This window comes from Phyllostomus discolor, chromosome 5 (genome assembly GCF_004126475.2).
Source record: "Phyllostomus discolor isolate MPI-MPIP mPhyDis1 chromosome 5, mPhyDis1.pri.v3, whole genome shotgun sequence".
NCBI classification, from domain to species: Eukaryota; Metazoa; Chordata; class Mammalia; order Chiroptera; family Phyllostomidae; genus Phyllostomus; species Phyllostomus discolor.
This window is the reverse complement of record NC_040907.2, coordinates 158047675-158067020: the sequence shown is the minus strand read 5'-3', so window position 1 is coordinate 158067020 and position 19346 is coordinate 158047675. Positions and strand designations below refer to the sequence as shown.

General features: G+C 44.5%; 1 protein-coding gene across 5 annotated transcripts in view; it reads left to right on the top strand.

Annotated features, from left to right (window-relative positions):
- SORCS1 (sortilin related VPS10 domain containing receptor 1) overlaps positions 1-19346 on the top strand; it is a 485789-nt gene that overhangs the window by 356836 nt on the left and 109607 nt on the right. For all 5 annotated transcript variants that reach the window (XM_028513157.2, XM_028513156.2, XM_028513155.2 and 2 more), the window contains exons 7-9: positions 9414-9532; positions 12183-12272; positions 18786-18965. In XM_028513157.2, coding sequence (XP_028368958.1) covers positions 9414-9532; positions 12183-12272; positions 18786-18965 — 389 coding nt within the window. The remainder of the gene's footprint in view (positions 1-9413; positions 9533-12182; positions 12273-18785; positions 18966-19346) is intronic.

The following is a 19346-nucleotide window of genomic DNA, read 5'->3' as shown; positions in this document are numbered from 1 at the left end:
ACAACTTTTACCAGAATTCTTCCCATGGCAATCACATGTGCATGTCCAGTTCTATATTTATGCTCCTCTGTAAACACCACCTTGTGAGCGGACCTGGAATACCAAGTTGGGCCTTTCTCCCTTCTTGAAAGGAAAGGTCAGACTGGTGCCTTGGCTGTTTCCCTACCGTGGTGTGTGTTCCGTGGGAGCAGGGACAAAAGACGGAGGACAGTCACTGGCCTCAGGGTCTACTTACATGAGTAAGTAACCTTGTCGCCACAACTTGCCCCAGGCCTTCATCTCTTTCACTGGGGAAGACTACCCTGGCCCTTTGCCCGGCTGTGGAAATGACCAAAATGCTTCCTGAAAGGAATCTCCTAAGAGCATTTCACAAGCTGAAATCAAAGGGCACTCGCACCTTTACGTAACCACCATCCCACTAATGCTGGTCCTGAGTGAGAACCGGACACCCCACGTCTGGTTCCCGTTTTCCAGCCCTCCCGGCTGATCTCCACGTGCAGGAGCAGCAGCTGTGTCAGGACCTGGGCAGGCGAGCACTGCCGAAACAAACACTGTGGGGAGGCGATAGGCCCCTCACTTCTCGCCAGTCCTCAGCGAATGAGCGAAGGGATGTCTTGAGTTTTTACTCTAAGTATAGACTACTTTTATAGCAACAAGAGTAGCAACAACAGTAACAAGGAGAAGTGGTACTCAAGTGTCCAGGGCTGACACACATAAATACGTGTGTGCGTACACATACGTGCACACTCACAAATGTCCACACCGTAAAACTGTTACTCCTATGCAGTGCAACTGAATACAATAGCAAGTTAACAGCCTTGTCGTGTCAGCACATGCAAATTTAGCCACCTCGTGGGGAGTCCCTACATAGATCCCCACCATACAGGCAACTAGGATTTAGTCAGTCACTATCTTGTTAATAGATATATAGATGTTTGGCTATTTCAGACAGTGCTGACACGCTACACAGACACAGAGGCCCCTTATTTGGTGAGTGAGCATTCAAACGTACACAAGTAGCAAGCACCGCAGAAAAAGAAATTGCCGAAACCCTGGGTTGGAGAGAGAGTGTGTTTTAAAGCTCCGTAGGTGTTGTCACGTTGCCTTCTGAAACAGTTGCGGCAAGGTGAGCGCTCTCTCCAGACGAGGGTGTCAGTGCTTGCAAGCCCTCCGTCACCCAGGACATCGTGACAAATTTTTTAAAACATAATCCATCTACGATCAAAATGCATGGCATTATCCTTATTGTTTTAATTTGCATGTATTGAATTTGGAGTAAGGTTAAGAAATCTTTTTTTCATGGCTATTTGTATCTCTCCTCCAGCGAACCTTCAAAAGATATCAAATCTCTTTAATGTTCTGGATAAGATTGACACTTTGGCATTTACGTAAAAATCGAAAAATACCAAAGCTGCCACCCCCACCACAGCCGTCAGTAGGTACAAAATGACAATATTAGACCCCACATTTCATAGCCAGCATTTACCTTCTTTTTCAGTCAGTTACTGTATTCATGGCTTCTAGAGGTGAGCTAGTTCAGGGGCACGTGGCACTGGGCTCTTCTCTCTAGCAATGCCATTTTGACCCTGTTTCTCGTACTGTGAAAGTCTCTAGGTTTCAGCTACTCCCGATTTCCACTTGGCCTCTCCGATTTAGTAGCCTAGATACAACCCTGACAACCAACCGGAAAGGCATGAAAAAAGGTACCACTGGCCTCCACACCCACCAATGGAAAACCGGAGAGCAATACTGCAAGCACTGGTGCAGTGGGGCAGCTCTCAAGGCCAGGTCTTTGTACCAGTCTGTGCTCTCTCCCCCACATCCCGTGTGTCCACCATCTGTGCGGAGGGCTGTGCCCTTGCGTCCCATCCTGAGGGTCGAGGACAGAGGTGCACAAGAGAAACTTGGCATCCCCTGGATGTAACTCCAGGATGGAGGTCTAGGTTTCTGTTGGGTCCTCAGGAGCCCCAGGACACAGCAGCACCAGCCCATACTGTGTGTGTGTGTGTGTGTGTGTGTGTGGCAGCATCCAGGTGTTTGTAAATGCCTAATGCTTCTGACTTCTGCTTTAAAAAGAAAAACATGAAAAGAAGAGCAGTCTCATAAAGCTTGTGGCACTCAGACGTGTCCTTCCTTTGCCCTGTGTGGTCCCAGGCACCAGTGACGCTATTACTCTGCATTATATTCCTATTATTTGCCTGGAGATGCTGCAAGGGATACTTTTCAGCTGCAGGACTTACACTGCCAACTCTTGGAAGTAGGCCCTCTTGTTATTATGCTCATTTTAACTATGAGGAAAATGCAGCCTACGATGATTAATTATTTTTGCCATTGCTTTGGGGCTAGGATTTGAAGCCAGGTCTGGCTCACTCCAGACCTATTATCCATTTATTCAATAAATATCGTTAGACATGCATGCTGCGGTAGGAGCTCTTCCAGGCATGAATGAAGGATAGTAGGGGGCGTTGCAAAGTCCCTGCTCTCAGAGAGTTTACCCTTTACTTAGTGGGGACAGACTGTAAACAAATGCATAATGTTGGGTGGTGATACGTTTTAGAAAGGAAAAAAAGCAGAGGAATCTGTGATAAGGTGAAATTTGATATTTTAGCCAAGTCCTTATGGAAGCCAGGGAGAGCACTCTGTGTCTGCCTGGTGGAAGAACATTCCAGGCAGATGGAACAGCACATGCAAAGGGTATGGAGAATGGGTGTGCTCGGCAGGGTTGAGGTATAGCAGGCAAGCAGGGTGGTGACAATGTAGAGAAGGCAGGGAAATGTGTCATTTGTCTTTGTTTATTCCACTGTGGAAGGCAAGGATTGTGCCTTATTGGTCTTTGCTGAACAACTACCACAGTCTAAGTCTGAGACTCAGTGTTAAAGGCAACAGAAAGAGAAAGTTACGAAGTTAATAAATAGTAAAATGAACCTACTCACATTTCTCAGAGGCAGTCCCTTGAACTGACTCTTTGTCCTGGAATCAATCATGTGATACATGAACACATCGAAGTTAATGTTGTACATTCCTCCCTCAAAAAACCCTGGAGGAGGAATTCTGTGCATTTTCTTGCCAGTGCACAAAACTGCTTTCAGAATCTTCCTCCCTTCTTCCCTCCTTCTCTCCTTTCCGCTTGTATTCATTCAAGCTTTCCTTCCTTCTTTCTTACTGCTCATCCTTCTCTCTCCCTTTCTGTTTCTGATCTCCCACCTCTTTTTCTTTGTAAACTTAGTTTGGAAACTTATTGGAACAAATGCACTTCTCAGTTTTTCATGGCTGGGTGTGACCTGACGGATCACTTCATATCTTTTCCTTTTTTTATATAAAGAACATTTTGTGTTTCTTTTTTAAAAATATTTTATTTATTTATTTACTTTAGAGAGGAGGAGGAGGGAGGGAGAAAGTGAGGGAGAGAAACATCAATGTGTGGTTACCTCTCTCATGCTCCCAACTGGGGACCTGGCATACAACCCAGATATGGGCCCTGACTGGGAATCAAACCTGTGACCTTTTGGTTCACAGGCTGGCATTCAATTCAGTGAGCCACTCCAGCCAGGGCACTTTGTATCTTTTCTTCATTTCAACTGGATTTCTAGTGTGGCCCCAATACTGTCCATACTCTTCTCCTAGGACACACTCACCACACTGCATGGGAACTGGAGAGTGACTTTTCTTTCTGTTAAATTATTATGCCCTTTTGTTCTTTTTCACATTCCTAAGTCCTAGCCTTGTGGTTGGCCAGAAAAAAAATTATGACCCCAGAATTTTCTCTGTAGTAATCATGGCCCCCTGAATATCCAAAGGCTACCGATAAAGGACAACATTTAGAAAGTTACACTAAACCAAAATCAAGAGATTTCCTAGAAGGAAGCACCTCCTCGTGCCAAAGGAGAATATTTGACCTGAGTGTGTAATTTTTCCAGAAATTTCTTGCCCACTATGCACTTTTTCCAGGGCTGAGGCTAGAGCCTCACTTTTGAAGATCTCAGTTTCTAACTGGTACCTTCCGCAGAAGGCTCTGGAACCTTGATGGGAATGAAGTGTATATAAGCACAAGCATGTTGACACATGTCTCCACACATGTGAGTGTGTGGGTGTGTGTTGGGTGGGAACATTTAATAAGAGGGTTCTAAAATAAATGATAGAACAATGGAAGAACAAAAGGAAGATTTATCTGTGTAGGTAAGTTCTTTTAGGTTGAAAATTAATGGGAAATGGGGGAAGCTTGAAAGTACTTATGCTTGCCTACATAGCTTATGGCTATGGCTACATAGCTTCATTTCAAGTTGACCTTTTACAACAGTAAGGCATGTTGAAGGACTTGACGCTAACTATTTGTTGAATGATAGCACCAATGAATGGATAGAGTCCTAGAGGTCTGCAACGTATAGTATTTGCTCTGTCATTTACCAACGTATGGGCTTCTACAAATCTCATCCCTAAGTCTGGAGTTCTTCACCTGTGAAAAGTACCTGTTTCTCAGTGTTGTGGCAGAGTTAGAAAAGAAAAAGCACTGGTCCATTTAGCACGGTTCCTGACCCGGAGGAGAGGTGCCCTGGCCATGTTGAAGGTTACTGCGACCACTGCTGTTGGCGGTATCAGGGGAGGAATGCAGGCAGGGAGAGGTCTGCCTGAGTCTCAGGAAAGACTTCGCGGAAGGCCCAGGAAGTGTCTGGACAGGGTAAGAGGGCAGGAAAAGGCAGTTCAAACCGGGGGAACTCTCTGAATGCACATATGGTGTCTGCTTATGGTCTCTGTTTAGACATAGCAGAAGCCCTGAGGACACAGACTCACCAAAACACCAGAGAGCTTTGTCTGTCTGGGTGGGAAGGGGAGGAGACAGGCTTCTAGGGGCCAGGTATGGTGAAGACCTGTCAGGTGTTAAAGTGATCATTTCATTTTTAATATCCTTTGTTTTTAGTTCTAAAAGTTTAATAACCTTCATTATGTAGAGAAAAAGTCTGAATGAAGCCCAGCTTGGTAAGTGACCTTCAGAGAGTCACGCAGCATGTTGGAGGTGGAGTAGGACCTAGACTGCCCCTGCAGCAGGAGGGAGAGCCTGCAGGACAGCAGGGCTGTGGGCTGGCTGGCCCTGAGTTCTGGGCTCACGGAGGCGACTTCTGCATGCTCCTCGCAGCCCTGGTTGTTTTCCAGTTCTGCCCTGCCCAGAATATTCGCTATCAAGTCATTATACAAGGAGCATATTTTTCATGGTCTCTTTAAAAATTACCCTGAAAAAGCTTTAATGCAAGTCAAGCATCAGCTATTAAGAAAGATCATGCCTCATCAGAATATCTGTAATACCCATTACAGCCAGTTCCCCTGACACACAGGGAGCAGTACCAGTGACTAAGGACCAGGAATTCCAGTAACAAACACGGGCACTGTATGGGAGCACAGTCCAGCCAGCCGCCGGACCGAACACCTTCATGCCTCAGCTCTTCACCCATCACAGCCCCTGGCAAGAGGGCTCTTCTTTATTCCCACTTTACTTGCCCGAATTAAAGAGGTCAAGTGACTGCTTGGCTTTACCAAGCAAGCAGGCTCCAAGCTTGCATTGATCCCCCCTCCCACCACCCCATTCCTCCGCTCAAAGCCTGGCCTTTTCGGGACAGCTTCCTTTCTCTCCGATCATCACAGATTTGGGAGGATGGGGATTCCTTTATTCCAACAGCAGCTGTTGCAGAGTGAGAACACTGGAAAAGAACAGCCCTGTGTCCTAATTACCTATGGCAAGGAAAACATCTGTGTGGGGAAAGTAATGCAATTAATTCTCAAGTCTAGCAGTTGCATACATTAATTCACGTTAATTAATGCCAAATTACAAGATACTTCCTATGGCATCACATCATACACTCCCCGGAATTGAATATGGAAAGAGTTCATCATACTTAATTCTATTACAGCCAGCCCCGGAGGGAGTGAGAGTGATTGGTCCCTGGCTATGGAGCGCAGCCCGGTTCTTTCTGTTGCCATTGGGAGGAGAAAGGGAACAAACCAGGAGCACTTCACCAAGGGCAGGCAGCGCAAAACCGAGCCTTCCCCTCCTGTTCCAAGTTCACTTGGAGTCGTTCTGAGCAAGAAATGTGTCCCAGGCCTCTTCCTGGGGCGTGTGTGTGTGTGTGTGTGTGTGTGTGTGTGTGTGATGCAGTTGTACATTTTGTACAGACAGCCCAGGGACAGGCTCATTGTACAGCCCCTCCCCAGTCTGGGGAGTGGAGGGAGAGAGGGGAATTTGAGATGGTCCTCTGGTCCTGTGAGATGGGCCTCGCAAGCCCGCCAGGACCCCCTCCCCGACCCAGGTGAAGGGTGCTGGCCGGAGATTTGTGTGTGGACTGTTCATCTCTTTCCCATCGCTGCCTCTGTATTATTGTTGACAACTCATATATAACACATCTTTTATTCATTTTTTCCTGTGCAAACATACATACACAGATAGCTATATATACATCTGGCACAAAATTGGGTCCATATGCACATATTTTGGTAACCTACTTTTAAGAAACTTTTATTTTGGAATAAATTTAGATAAACTGAAAAGTTACCAAGACAGCACAGCTTTACCCAGCTCCCCTCATGTCAATGTCTTATTCGGCCATGGTCTATTTTTCAAAACTCACAAAGGCACATTGATGAAATATTATTAATTGGTAATCTCTTTCTGTAATATGAAATGTATTAAGCATTTCTAGAAATCCTTATATACTCTTTAGAAGCAAGATTTTTTTTTGATAGCAGCTCCTTAAAAGAGCTCCCTCACTCTTTATGTACCAAAACTGGGTTTAAATGCCCTTTAACTAAACCAACCTGTGGCAAGGAAGTAGGAGGACCTTGAATGGGCATAGACCCGGGAGGACTGATTCTTGCATATAGGAGCTTCTATCACGTGGAGGAAGGATGAGCAACAGATTTGGAGAGGAAGGGAGGAATGGGTATTGGGCAGGTCACCAATACTACCTGATATAGATATACAGCTGGAGGACTCAAATTCAGTTCAACCAGTCTTTTTAAGGACCTACTATGTGCACCAGACTGATCTAATCATTGTGAAAAAGAGCAAAAGAGAAAATAGGATTTTTATCAATGTCGGTCGATGATAACTGACATTTGTAAAAGTCTGAGTTTCAAAACACTTAGCATAGTTTCATTTGTTTTCATTAGTTCTTACAGGCAAACTACCAGATAGTTGACACCGCCATCCTCAGTATGAATGAAGGTGGCGAGGCTCAGGAAGACTAAGCAATTTCCTTGGAACTATTCAGCTAATAAGTGACCACACCAGAATTTAAGCCCAGTCTCAAAGTTGCCAATTTTCATTGTTTCTATGATCCCAAGTTACCTTAAAAACAAACAAACAAAAACAAAAAACAGAAGTCAACTGGAAGTTGTAACAGGGTCTGGTGGAGCATGTGAAATTGTGAGTTGGAGTTTTTGTGTGCTGTGGGGAGGACCATTCTGGGAAGGGTTTAGTCCCAGAAATTGTATTCAAGGACAAAGACCTTGAGTTATTCCCTAAAGTGGAACCATTAGAATGTCTGAAAAAAGAGACAGGGAAGGGTGAGTACAGGGCTCTTCTTCAGTTTATCATTGGCAGTGATTTCCGCAGGCCTAGGTGGGTTAAAGGACTTGGGAGCTATCCCCATTTGTCATTTCTGCATATGGCAGCCAGATGGAGGAGGCCGAGGGTAAAGCCTTCCTCCTTCAGTCTCCTAAGAGCTTATCAGCAAGCACATCAGTGATTGTTCAGATGGAGCAAATGTGCTGGCCGCCCCTAGTGACTATCCTGGTAGAATACAGGGATACCCAGTTCATTAAGTAAAGGCAGTCCTGGAAATTTTGTTAAGGGAAACTAGTGAATCCTTATATTCAGTTCTTTATGGCATTGCCTATCCTTATGTCATGCAAATAAGTACCTACCGATTTATTTCATTTGAAGGAAAAGATTTCTGCATACATCTATGATGTCCTCAGATCAAACTCACCATTCAGCGCCGACTGGTGTGGCTCAGTTGGTTGGGCATCATGCACAGAGCTAAAGGTTGCCCACTCAGGGCGCATGCCTGCATTTATGGGTTCGATCCCCGAGGGGCAACGGATCGATGTTTCTCTCTCACACTCTCGCTTCGATGTTTCCCTTCTTCTTTTTTCTCTCCCTTTCCCTCTCCCTAAAAATAAATACATCAATAAACTCACTATTCATCAAGTACCAAAAAATGTAAAATAACTTCCCTTTTCATTCTGAACGACACATGACAATAAAGAGGCATGTTTCAATGAATATGTATGCGTTGTCTACTATGTGCCAGGAAAGGTGTTAGGACCTAGAAGTACAGCAGTGAACAAGAAAAAAGAGGTAGGTCTCTGTCTTCAGGTAGATTATATTCTCATGTGGGGAGTGAGAAATAGATAATGAACAGAGTGAAGGGTGAGTGATAAATTTCACGAAGGGAATTCACAGAGTAGCGTAAGATAGTAAGTAATAGTGGAAGAGCCTCAGAAATAACAGCGAGCTGAAATCTAGAGCCATCTTTTGGAATAACCTGAAGAGAAGCATTTTAAGTGGAAAAAATACAAATGAAAAGTCTCTGCAGTGGTAGAAAATTTGGCAACTTTCTGAACATAAAGTGGAACAGACTGGAAGAATCACAGGGAGAGAAGAGTTTAGCATAAGGGGAGGCTGGGTTGGTGGGCAGCGGAGGGTCTAGAGCCACGGAGGCCAAAGGAGTTTTAAGTAAGGTAGTAATATCTGAGTAGTAGAGAGGCCAGAATAGTTGTGGTTGAAAAACAGGGACAGCCTCCCTGATAAAGTATACATCACATAGAGATCAAATTTGCTTAAGAATTCCTATGCTATGTTTATCATCTGCTGTAGAATCTCAGGTGAGAATCTAGGTCTTAATTTACTCATTTATAAAATGAGAACAGAGTTTTTGACTCAAGAATCCCTTCTCTATTCTGTTTCACTTCTAATTAGTAGTAGAAGGAAAACCTTCGTCGTGACATAGAACCTGATTATTTATAACAGCAGCACTTCTGGCATCTGATGATTGATGATTGTGTGTTTCCCTCTTTGTTAATCCAAGGTCATAGTGCGGAGGTGAAGCCTATTGAGAAAAACTACCGTGAAAGCACAAGTATTATTGCCAGTTTTTGAACATACTTTCATTTGGTTTAGAAGGGAAAAATGAACTGACGAGCATTGGAGCTCTAGGAGGGCAGGAGTTGGTAGAGGCAGACAGCAGTGATGGCGTTGACAGAGAGTACATTCATGACAACAGTTATAAAAATAACCATGATAATAATGTGGCTCACAAAGAATGTGAGGTTTGTGTAAAGACTTGGAGTTAGCAAGGGAAGCAGGCAAGGTCCACTGTGATTCTAATACTGTGTGTGTGGAACCCCGCCCCCCTTTTCTCCAGATTCACAATACCTGACTTGCCGAATGCAGAACTGCACGGAAGCCAACAGGAATAAGCCTTTCCCAGGCTACATCGACCCAGACTCCTTGATTGTCCAGGATGATTATGTGTTTGTTCAGGTATGAAAGGTCCACTTCTGCTGATTGTCTCAAAGACAGTTTCCCATTCCTGTCCCTAAGGCAGCCCCTTTCGCCTGCTTTCTCTCTCTTAAGAAAAAAAAAGCATTATCTTTTCGACAAAAAGAACATTACCAAGTATCAAAGCACCTATACTAAGAGAATATTAATTAGTTCCTCTGGCCCGTAGGGGGCCTGGGGGCACTGCTCAGAACACCAGGCTGTCTCCCGAAGGATGCACGGTTCCATTCATCCCCCTCATCTGCATTCCCAGGAACCCCCATCAGTCATCAGGGGGGCTGAGCAGAAATATCAGTCGCTTCCTATCAGGAGAACGGTCAGCCAATCAGCCTCCTCCCCAACATGCACCTTAAAAATAGAGAAACAGGTGGGAACAGGAAGCTGTGGGGTGGCTGGAGGTGGTGGGAGGCAGAGAAAAGGTGGTGAGTAATCAGCCGTTATTGTCATGCCCTGACTGTGATTAGGAGAAAGGGAATTTAGATGAGATGTATTCAACAGGGTTTTCACCTCCTAAGAGAGTGGGAAACAGTTTGAGAAGCCCAGGTTTCTTGTGCATGCTGGCATGCTTTATTTCTTTTTAGTATTTAAGGATTTAAGGAACCTCTCTCTCTCGCACACACACATATACACATATGTGTATATGTATATAGGCATACATATATGTATATATGTGTGTATATATATATATATGTGTAAACACACAGGATTGAGGCACACTATTATATTTATTATAAGTTAAAGTATTTAATCCCATGGTTTGAGGAAGCAAATGTTCAAAATGCCCAACATCAGCCTATCCACTTTGTAAATGTTTCACAAACTATCACACACACGTGCACACACACACACACACACACACACACACAACACTTCTCCTTCAGGGAAATGAGCAATGAGTACTCCGATGGCCTCACATCAATTATCCAGTGGCACTGTGATGGTTACACTCACTGGTGCTCGCTCTCATTCATCTATCAGTTTTGCTTCTGGGAACCTTTTTTGTTGTCTAATGACCGTTTATAATCCACATATATGACTTAAATATGAGCATCCATTCTGCATTTAGAGTTTCAGATCATTCTATCCATGCCACCATGAGCATGACCCTGCAACTCATCGCCGGGACTAAGAGGTGATCTGGCCACATATTGGTGAATACAATCATTTTCTAGCCATATTTTTTTGTGTCTGACAGTCACCCAAAGTACATGTTGACATTCTGAGTGTGCAAGCTCCAGCTGACATCCAAACTCCAGGAACTTACATGGGTTAAGAGTGGCCGCAGAAACTCATAATGTACAGAGTATGGTAGTGGCCTCCAGGTATTAGGAGGTAGGTAGGGAATGGGGAGATGTCAGTCAAGCCCTCAAACTTCCAACTGTAAAATGGGTAAGTTCTGGGGATGTAATGTACAGCATGGTGGCCATACATAACAAGACCACATTAAGTACTTGAAATGTGTTAGGAAAACTGATCTTAAATGGTATCACCATGCACATACACACAATAATCTTAAGTGAAGGGATGGAGGTGTTAATTAACTTTATTTATAGCAATGATTTTATACTATGCATGTGTATCAAATCATCACATTTTACACCTCGAATTTGTATATGTATATGTCAGCAGTTTTCAACCTCTTTGTCTCATGGCACACATAAACTAATTACTAAAGTTCTGCGGCACACCAAAGTGCATGTTATTCTTTTTGCTGATGTCACAAAAAATAAGTATGATTTTTGTTTCACTTCACATTGGATGGCTGTTGTGTTGGCTGTCGTCGTTTTTTTTATTTGCCAGTCTGAGGGAAAAGAGGTCAGTGCCCCTGAACACATAGTCAGGTGTTGCGTGTTGTAAGGATTCTTGCGGCACACAGGTTGAAAATCTCTGGTGTATGTCAGTTTGCCTCAGTAAAGTTGGGGAAAAGAGTGGCTGCAAAGGAGAGAGAGATGGGCAGTTCTCCGGAAGGTGCGCATGCTGAGATAGGCACCACACCCCATCTCGCCCTCCTCACACCCGTGGGGTTCATCGGACAGTATGCACAGGGCAGACTTAGATGAGGCAACTCAGATCTTTTCTGGGAGACAGAGATCCAGAATGACTTTGGGCCCGGCTTGACTTTCCACCACCGTGTCAGCAGCACTGCTGTGTGGTGGACGTGCTGGCAGTCGTCAGTGTCACAGCAGCAGACTGGCATCCAGCCCAGAAACGCGAGACTCCACTTCTGCCACTGTGCCAGCCGGACCCCTTCCTTCCGAGATGGCCCGGGGACCCTTTCCCGTGGCCGTAGTCTTGGGGCCAGGCAGCTGGGGGGCTTGATGGACATGGATCCCATTTACCTCGAGGCTTGTATCTTGAAAAGTTAGTAATAACTGAAAGTGTTTCCTGGCGTCTGAGCCACAGTGAAAATGGAAGAAGTGTGTTTTTGTCCAGTGGGTCCAGTCTGGGCCTCTGACCAACTCACACACGCTGTTTAAGTTGTTTTTGAACGGCACGCCAATTCCATTCACTTGTCCACAGTAGTCGTTCACACCGCGTGTTGGCAGCTACCCCCTTCCATTCAGTGGCTGTTCCTCTAAGACCTGCAACTGGTGCAGTAGCTTTTCTTACAACCTGTGTGTTTCTGACCCAGCTGACGTCGGGAGGACGGCCACACTACTACGTGTCCTACCGAAGGAATGCCTTTGCCCAGATGAAGCTACCCAAGTATGCTCTGCCCAAGGTATGGCCAGAATCCCTTCCTCGCTGTAGTGTTCCCTCCGATTCACATACACCTGTCTCCTCCCTCTTTCCCAACACCGCTTCAGTCTCTCCTTGTCGCGGATTTATTTTCATCCACTGCCTTTGACCTCTGTTTCTCAAGTTCACTGTGCCTCACTTTTTTGTGCTAATCTTATCACTGTCCTTTATCGGCTCTCTCTCTCTCTCTCTCTCGAATTGTTGCTATAGGAGCATCTATATAAATTGATAACTGATTTGCGTTTGCTTTCCAGTGGTATTTTCAAGCAGTATGTAGTGGTTTTCTAGCAAGACAGAAAATACACTTCAGGTACCATGTCTCAGTGCCATGGGTGTGATGTGTTTCCATCCTAATTTTTTTTTTGTTATTAATTATTGAGAGGTGATGCAGCGATATGGTATCCAACCTTTGCTTTCTCTCTCAATGGAACTTATGAGACAGGTTATCTTTAGAATCCTGAGACACAGGTAATTTTTTAGGTTGCCCCCAAGACATACTCCTTTGAAAACAGTGGCGGACACAAGTTAGAGACTCTCAACTGCACAAGTCCAGGGCTCTGCCCAGAAACGCGGAAGAACTGCGTTAATATGGAGCGCCACCTAGTGGAGGTCAAACTGACAGGAGCTCAAAGCTGTGGATCTGAGGTCTTGAGTCATTATTGTGTGTGTTTCAAGTGGCCATACCTTGATCTTCAAGCAACAGAGATTTGTGTGACTGTAAGAAGAGATTGTGTAGGTTTAAATCTAGGTATAGCTCAGCTTTGAAACCTTAGCATTAAACAAAGTACTTAAAGAACTTTTTTTTATTGAGTCCTGTATTTTTAATCCATGACTTTGTAGTACGCTATCTGGAACCAGCACCAGCTCGCTGCCCAGGAAATCAAGTGACAGAGATAGCTCAGGAGCACTGGAAGTCTCCTCCCCTTGGAGAGCCTATGGCAGCTAGTTGCTCTGGCCACTCCAGGAAGAATTCTCTGTAACCATAGCATAGTGAAAGGTGAGCTGCAAACCTCAGCACATTAGAGGTAATAACACAGTAAATTGCACTATTAACTCCAAAGAACTATGTTTATGTTAGTAGTTATTTCAGCTGCTAAGAGAATCATGACAGTCATAGCTGCCCAGAACTGTATGCCTCTACCTGTGTGCATTTAAATCCTCCTTGTGTTTGATTTGACTTCAGATGGTTACCAATAAGACAAAAGCTTACAACTTTGGAGCTGCGCCTTAGAGAAGAATGGGATAAAGTCAGTATGTAAAGGAAACCTGAGTGTTGTTGAAATTACCCTTTGTAATCTCTTAGGAAGGCCCAGGAGAGACATGAACACCTTACCTCAGTAAGACCAACGGACCTGGGTTGTCTTGCTCTTGAGCACTAAATAAATTTCTTTGACCAACAAATAAAGCAGTTGACTTGCAAGATTTAGCACCGTTAAAGATAAGAACTGTACTCAACGCAGTGAAATGCTCTTGTTCCAGAAGCATGTAGGAACTGAGACCAATTTAGTAAATAGCAGACTCAAGTCACTCATCTCATGCTCACTCTTAGGTACATACGTTTTGAGTGGAATAGGTCTCAGCCAACCCGCATGCTGTTTGCAGCAAGACTGAGGCTAGAGCTTAAGCCTCCGGATTTCCCAAACTGACATTCTTTATATTATGCCTTTCTTCTCTTGGGAGAAATCCAGAGGTTCTATTATTGGAAGAGAGCAGTATCCCTCTAAATTTTGATAAGCTGAGGAGCACCCAGAAAAATATTTCCATTGACCTAAGGAACCCCAGAAACGGTGGTTTAAAAATCAAGGAAACATCCGTGGACCTGTTGCTGGAGTGTTAGGAAACACACACTTCGCAATTCTTCTTCAGAGCCATCTTGTTAGGGCCACCAGATCACCATTGACAGTTGTGCCCAGTGGCATGGCGCCAGTCGAGAAGGACAAGCTGGACTCGACACGCGAGTCGGCTGTCTGTATCCTCCCCAGCTCTCCCAGACGAGCGTGCTCCATTACTCAGCCTCATCGGAGGTCTGGGAGAAGATGGCCATGATTAATTTAGCCTGTCCTTAGAAAAATGGGAGCCGTACAGCTAATGAATGTGTTATTTGGTCCAAGTGGGAGTGTACTATTTAAGGCAATGAGATGCCTCATTACAGTCCCATTACACCTTCAAAGAGAAGCCCCGCTCGGTGGAAGGATCCGCAGTGAAGGCGCATGTATTTCACAGCCCTCTATCAAAGCCGGGGCTGCTGTCGCTGGAAAGGAACAAAGCTTCCTGCCGCTAAAGGAATCGAGACAGACCGGCGCTTTCTTGCTGAAATTTCCTTCATCATCTGCTGCCATTGTATCAGCTTCTGAATGACCATGGTTACACTGAGCTGTGTCAAAAAAAATTTAATATAGCGGTAAAGATGGCCAGAGAAGGGGGTGGGGAGAGTTCAATATTGCTGTCCCCATGAAGAGCATGAGGCCGGCCAACAGGGAGACAGTGACAGTTTCCTTCCCTTAACTTACTTGGAGCTCATTCCGAGCTACTCAAGTGAGATAAATGAGGCAATACATATGAAAGTGCTTTGAGCATTTTGGAGGACAGATACTCTATAAAAGCAAGGTAATATTATTATTAGTATGGATCTAGTTGTCTGTGCGGTGGAAGATCGATGCGAACTGGGTGTGGGTTGTGCAAAGGCTGCTTGATTCACAGCAGGAAGCCCGAATTCCGGCCCTGAATCTGCCACTAACCTGCTTTGAAACCTTGGGCTGGTTTATCAATTTCTCTTTCCCTGTTTTGTTTGTTTGTTTTCTTTCTTACAGTTTCAAAATAAGGAGCTTAAGCTCACTACAATATTTTCTCACATGTGATACTCAGATGAAAATGTCCTGAGAGATGCTTCATGAGCATTTGGTTCTACGATCAAATAAGTTTTCAAAAAAGAAACTTATGGGGTGGAGGGGGTGGGGGGGGGAATGAAGACAACTGTACTTGAACAATAATAAAAAGTAAAAAAATAAAAAAAATGTATGTTCCTTGACTAGGGAGCACCGGCGGCCACCGGTTGTGTTGAAGGCTCTTGGATGTGTTGTGGACAAGACAATGATATAACGCAGCTTTAATCAGAGCATTTTGCCAAAGAACCCCTTTTTTACAGCTGTTGAAATCTTACAATGCGGGTGTCCTACAGACCAGACTTTAGGGAGGACTGTAGCAGAAGGTCTCAAAGATCACTTCTTGGTCTAAAATGCTGTGGCTCAGGAGAAGCGTTCACCATAAAGTGCTACTTAGGAGAAAGAGCATGTCTTCCTGATAAAGAAGGAAGCAGGCAAGAAGAAAAAAAGAACAGTGTCGTTTCAATATGGCAAAGCATTCCATTAAAATATGTAAAACCAACATCATTTTTTAAAAAGTGTTGATTGTGTGTAATTAAATTATATGGATGGCAAGACGCCTCATCTTTGCCCTTACCTAGAGGCAGCCATTATAATCCGCTGTTGCTGTATGAGTAGTACCCTACCTGTCATAGACACTTGACGTGCCTACGTTTTCAGTTCCATATCCAAAAACTAAGGGTTTGCGTGAGTGGCATAGCATATGTGATGCACTCTAGCCTCAAGAACTATTTAATGAGATATGTATTGCAACCCAGACTGCAAAGGTTCACCGATGCACATATTTACTCCAAAGACACCAAAATCTGTTTTGTAGGGGCCAGGTTATTGCTGAAATACTTTCACTGAAATTGAGGGATGCCCCTGTAACCTGCTGATAAGGACTGGCACAGGAATTGGGAGTAGTTATTTAAAGATTCTAAATGCCAGGTTAAGAATTTTGGCTTATATCCTATAGGAAATGGGGGGCAATAGCAGGTTTGCCCTCCACGGTTGAATAGCCCTTACACAATTTCTACAGCTAATTTCCTCCACTATAAAGAAAAAAAAGACAACAGCCTTGGGTGAACTGATTTTTGTGGAGTATGTTAGTTAGTCACTAACATTTGCAGTCAGCAAAAGACCACACCAGCCTTGCTTAGTCAATAAAGGGGTCTGAGGGGCTTGCTTCCCTGAACATCGCTGGCAGGTGGAGCAGACGCTCAGTGCCCGGCCCCAGCAAAAGTGTTCCCCAGTCTCTGGCTGACTTAGTCCTCCCAGCTCCATGGAGGACACACGACTCTCTGTTTTGCAGGTAGAAATCCTGAGGCACAGAGTCTAAGTGACACAGCTAAGTGACAAGAGTCCAGGTTTGGACTCAAGTACTTTTATTTCAAAGTCTATTTTCTAAAACTCTGCTCTACTGTCCTCTTGAACCAAAAAGTGGGGCAGACTTTGAAGTTGTTCACCTTCAAAAACTCAGCGCCACAGAATTTGACCCACCTCCTCTGCCTTTAGAGTCTGTTTTCTTCAGGACTGGCTTTATCTTTTCCCTCCAAGATATGTTTCTATCGGATTTAGACTTCTTAAACTTCTTCCTGTTGATAAACCAGTCATAAGAGATGTTCTTCACCCCTCTAATAATTTCAGCTTCATTCCAACATCATGGTGAGTGACTTTGCTTGGGTCGTATATCCATCACAGATCTAATGGATATCATCAGGGATACTGGATATTCTGAATGCTAGGCCTGTAATTCTACTTCTGGTGTCGAGAGTGGAAGGAAGCAGCAGAGACTGGGTACAAGGAACACACTTGTCTGCAAGGGATAAGGATGTTTTTCAATGAAGCTCAAGATAAAATGATCAGAAGAAATGTAAATGGGTTGATACAAGCAATGACCAACCTTCGCTCCAAAACTTAGTTTGCAGTATTGGCCACATTGAATTGATGGGAAGAATTTCTTTCTGGCCTCCTCACTCTGGATTCTCTCTATAAAAGTGTGACCAAACTTTAGGGCTGAGGAATAGCAAACCCTTTAGATCACAGGTGGCAAACACAAGGCCCGAGGGCCGAATCCTCCTTCCAGCTTGTTTTCTCTGGTCCCGCACCCTGTGAAGGGCCCAGCAGCACCGAGTTCCTTGCCCCTAGTTAAGGAGTAGTTACATTTGTACAGTCCTCAAATTACAGTCAACCCTTTGAAGGCTACCACGAGGCTGATGTGGCCCCCGGTGAAAATGAGCTTGACACCCCTGCTATAGAAGAAGACTTCTTCTTCTGGGATCATTTGAGTTCATTTTGATCATGGCTGAGAAAGAGGGAGAAACTTGTTCCTGTATGTCTAAAGCACAGTCAGAGCTGAACTGGTGATTGATCCATTGAACATGGACATACATTACAAAAAGAAAATCAGACAAGGAGGTAGGTAGAATTTGCCATCCTGGAATTTCAACCAAGAAAGGTTGACACATCTCCTGAAGCTGTTCACAGGTAGAGAGGATGGTTTGTCTGGGAAAACTTGAGTGCTAAGCTACACAAAGGCCATGTTGTTTTACTTTCCATGTTGTTTTACTTTCTTTATGCTTACGTATAATTTTGTTGTTTGGTTTTGATTTCTAGTTTTTTTTGAAAGTTATACCAATGCCTTCCACCTCGGGAAAAGGGTGAAGACTGCCATGCCACATGTACAGGCAACTGCCAAGAGAGACACAGAGCCTTGGTCTGTGTTGGCTTTTCTCTGAAACCCACGTCACTAGTGCTCTGAACAGGGGAAGGAGGATTTGAAATTCCCACCCCAGGAACACCTGCTCACTGCCCCCACATTACCTTTGCCTTGTTTCTAACTCTGGGACCACCAGAGTCTTGGAAACATCATCAGTTATGCAGATTTTTTTTCCTCTTTTGCATAAGGTTTCCTGCTGAACTTCTCAGAGTAAAGGTTTAGATAAGCAGCTAAGTCCTTGAACGCTCATTAACATGAAGATTAGTGCTTTGGTTTCTCAGGTGAACATTATTCCTCGAGGGTTTCCAGGGGGTGCTGAGCCTTTGGAAAGTGCTTATCACACTTCAGCGCACATGTTAATCACCCATGGATCGTATTAAAATGCAGGTTTCGATCCAATAGGTGAGCCTTAAGGTTCGGTGTATCTAACACATTGCAGGTGGTGCCCACCCTGTGCCATGGACCACACTGAGAGATGCAGAGCTTGTCCATCTTCTCTCTGTTCCTCCAGCTTTTTGTGAAGGAATATGCCCCACATAACCCTTCTGAGCATATGCCATGGTGTGGTTGGCAAATACATCAGGATGACTGATTCTCCGAAGTCATACATATTTGAAAAAGTACCCTTCAAATTATCTAATGAGGCAATTAAATTATATCTGAGCTCCCAAGCATCTCTCTATCCTATTTTCTCATGACCTTGCTGCCTAACCCCATAAGCGAGAAAGGAAATATATTAATAACACTCAACTAATTAATTATTACTTCGCAAATATGTGAAAGGAAAATCTCTGTGTTCCGTTACAGTTGCCTAAGTGCCTATTCCAGTATTTCTCATTAGATTCCACATCCTTTGGGTGCATGTCAGGTTAATTTGTAAAACTCTTCTTCACTTTCCTGCATCTTGCTTTAGGACATGCACGTCATCAGCACAGATGAGAACCAGGTGTTCGCGGCGGTCCAAGAATGGAACCAGAACGACACCTACAATCTCTACATCTCAGACACCCGGGGCGTCTACTTCACCCTGGCCTTGGAGAATGTCCAGAGCAGCAGAGGCCCTGAGGGCAATGTCATGATCGACCTCTATGAGGTATGTCACAAGGCCTGTGTGGTCCTAAGCCACTCCAGTGCCTGGTCTGCATGATGAAGGAACCAATATAGGCTGTTTGCTCCACCATTTTAAGTGCAGTGGAATTTTGTGGCCTCATTCCTTTTGGGAGAGGGAGTGAGTCGTCAAACACCTGCATTGGTTAATTTGCAATCCACGGGATAGCTCCAGGAGGGATCCTTTTCCCACCAAGTCCACAGGCCAGGAAGCCCCAGGGGGCCTGGAGCGTGTCTGGGGAAGCAGTGAAGCAATCAAAGGGTTTCAATGAGGAGGATGGAATGTGCAATTTGAAAATAGTCTGAGGGACCAGCAGGGCATCAGGATGAGTAGCAAAGGGGACAGCGGACCCTTATCTCTGAGGAA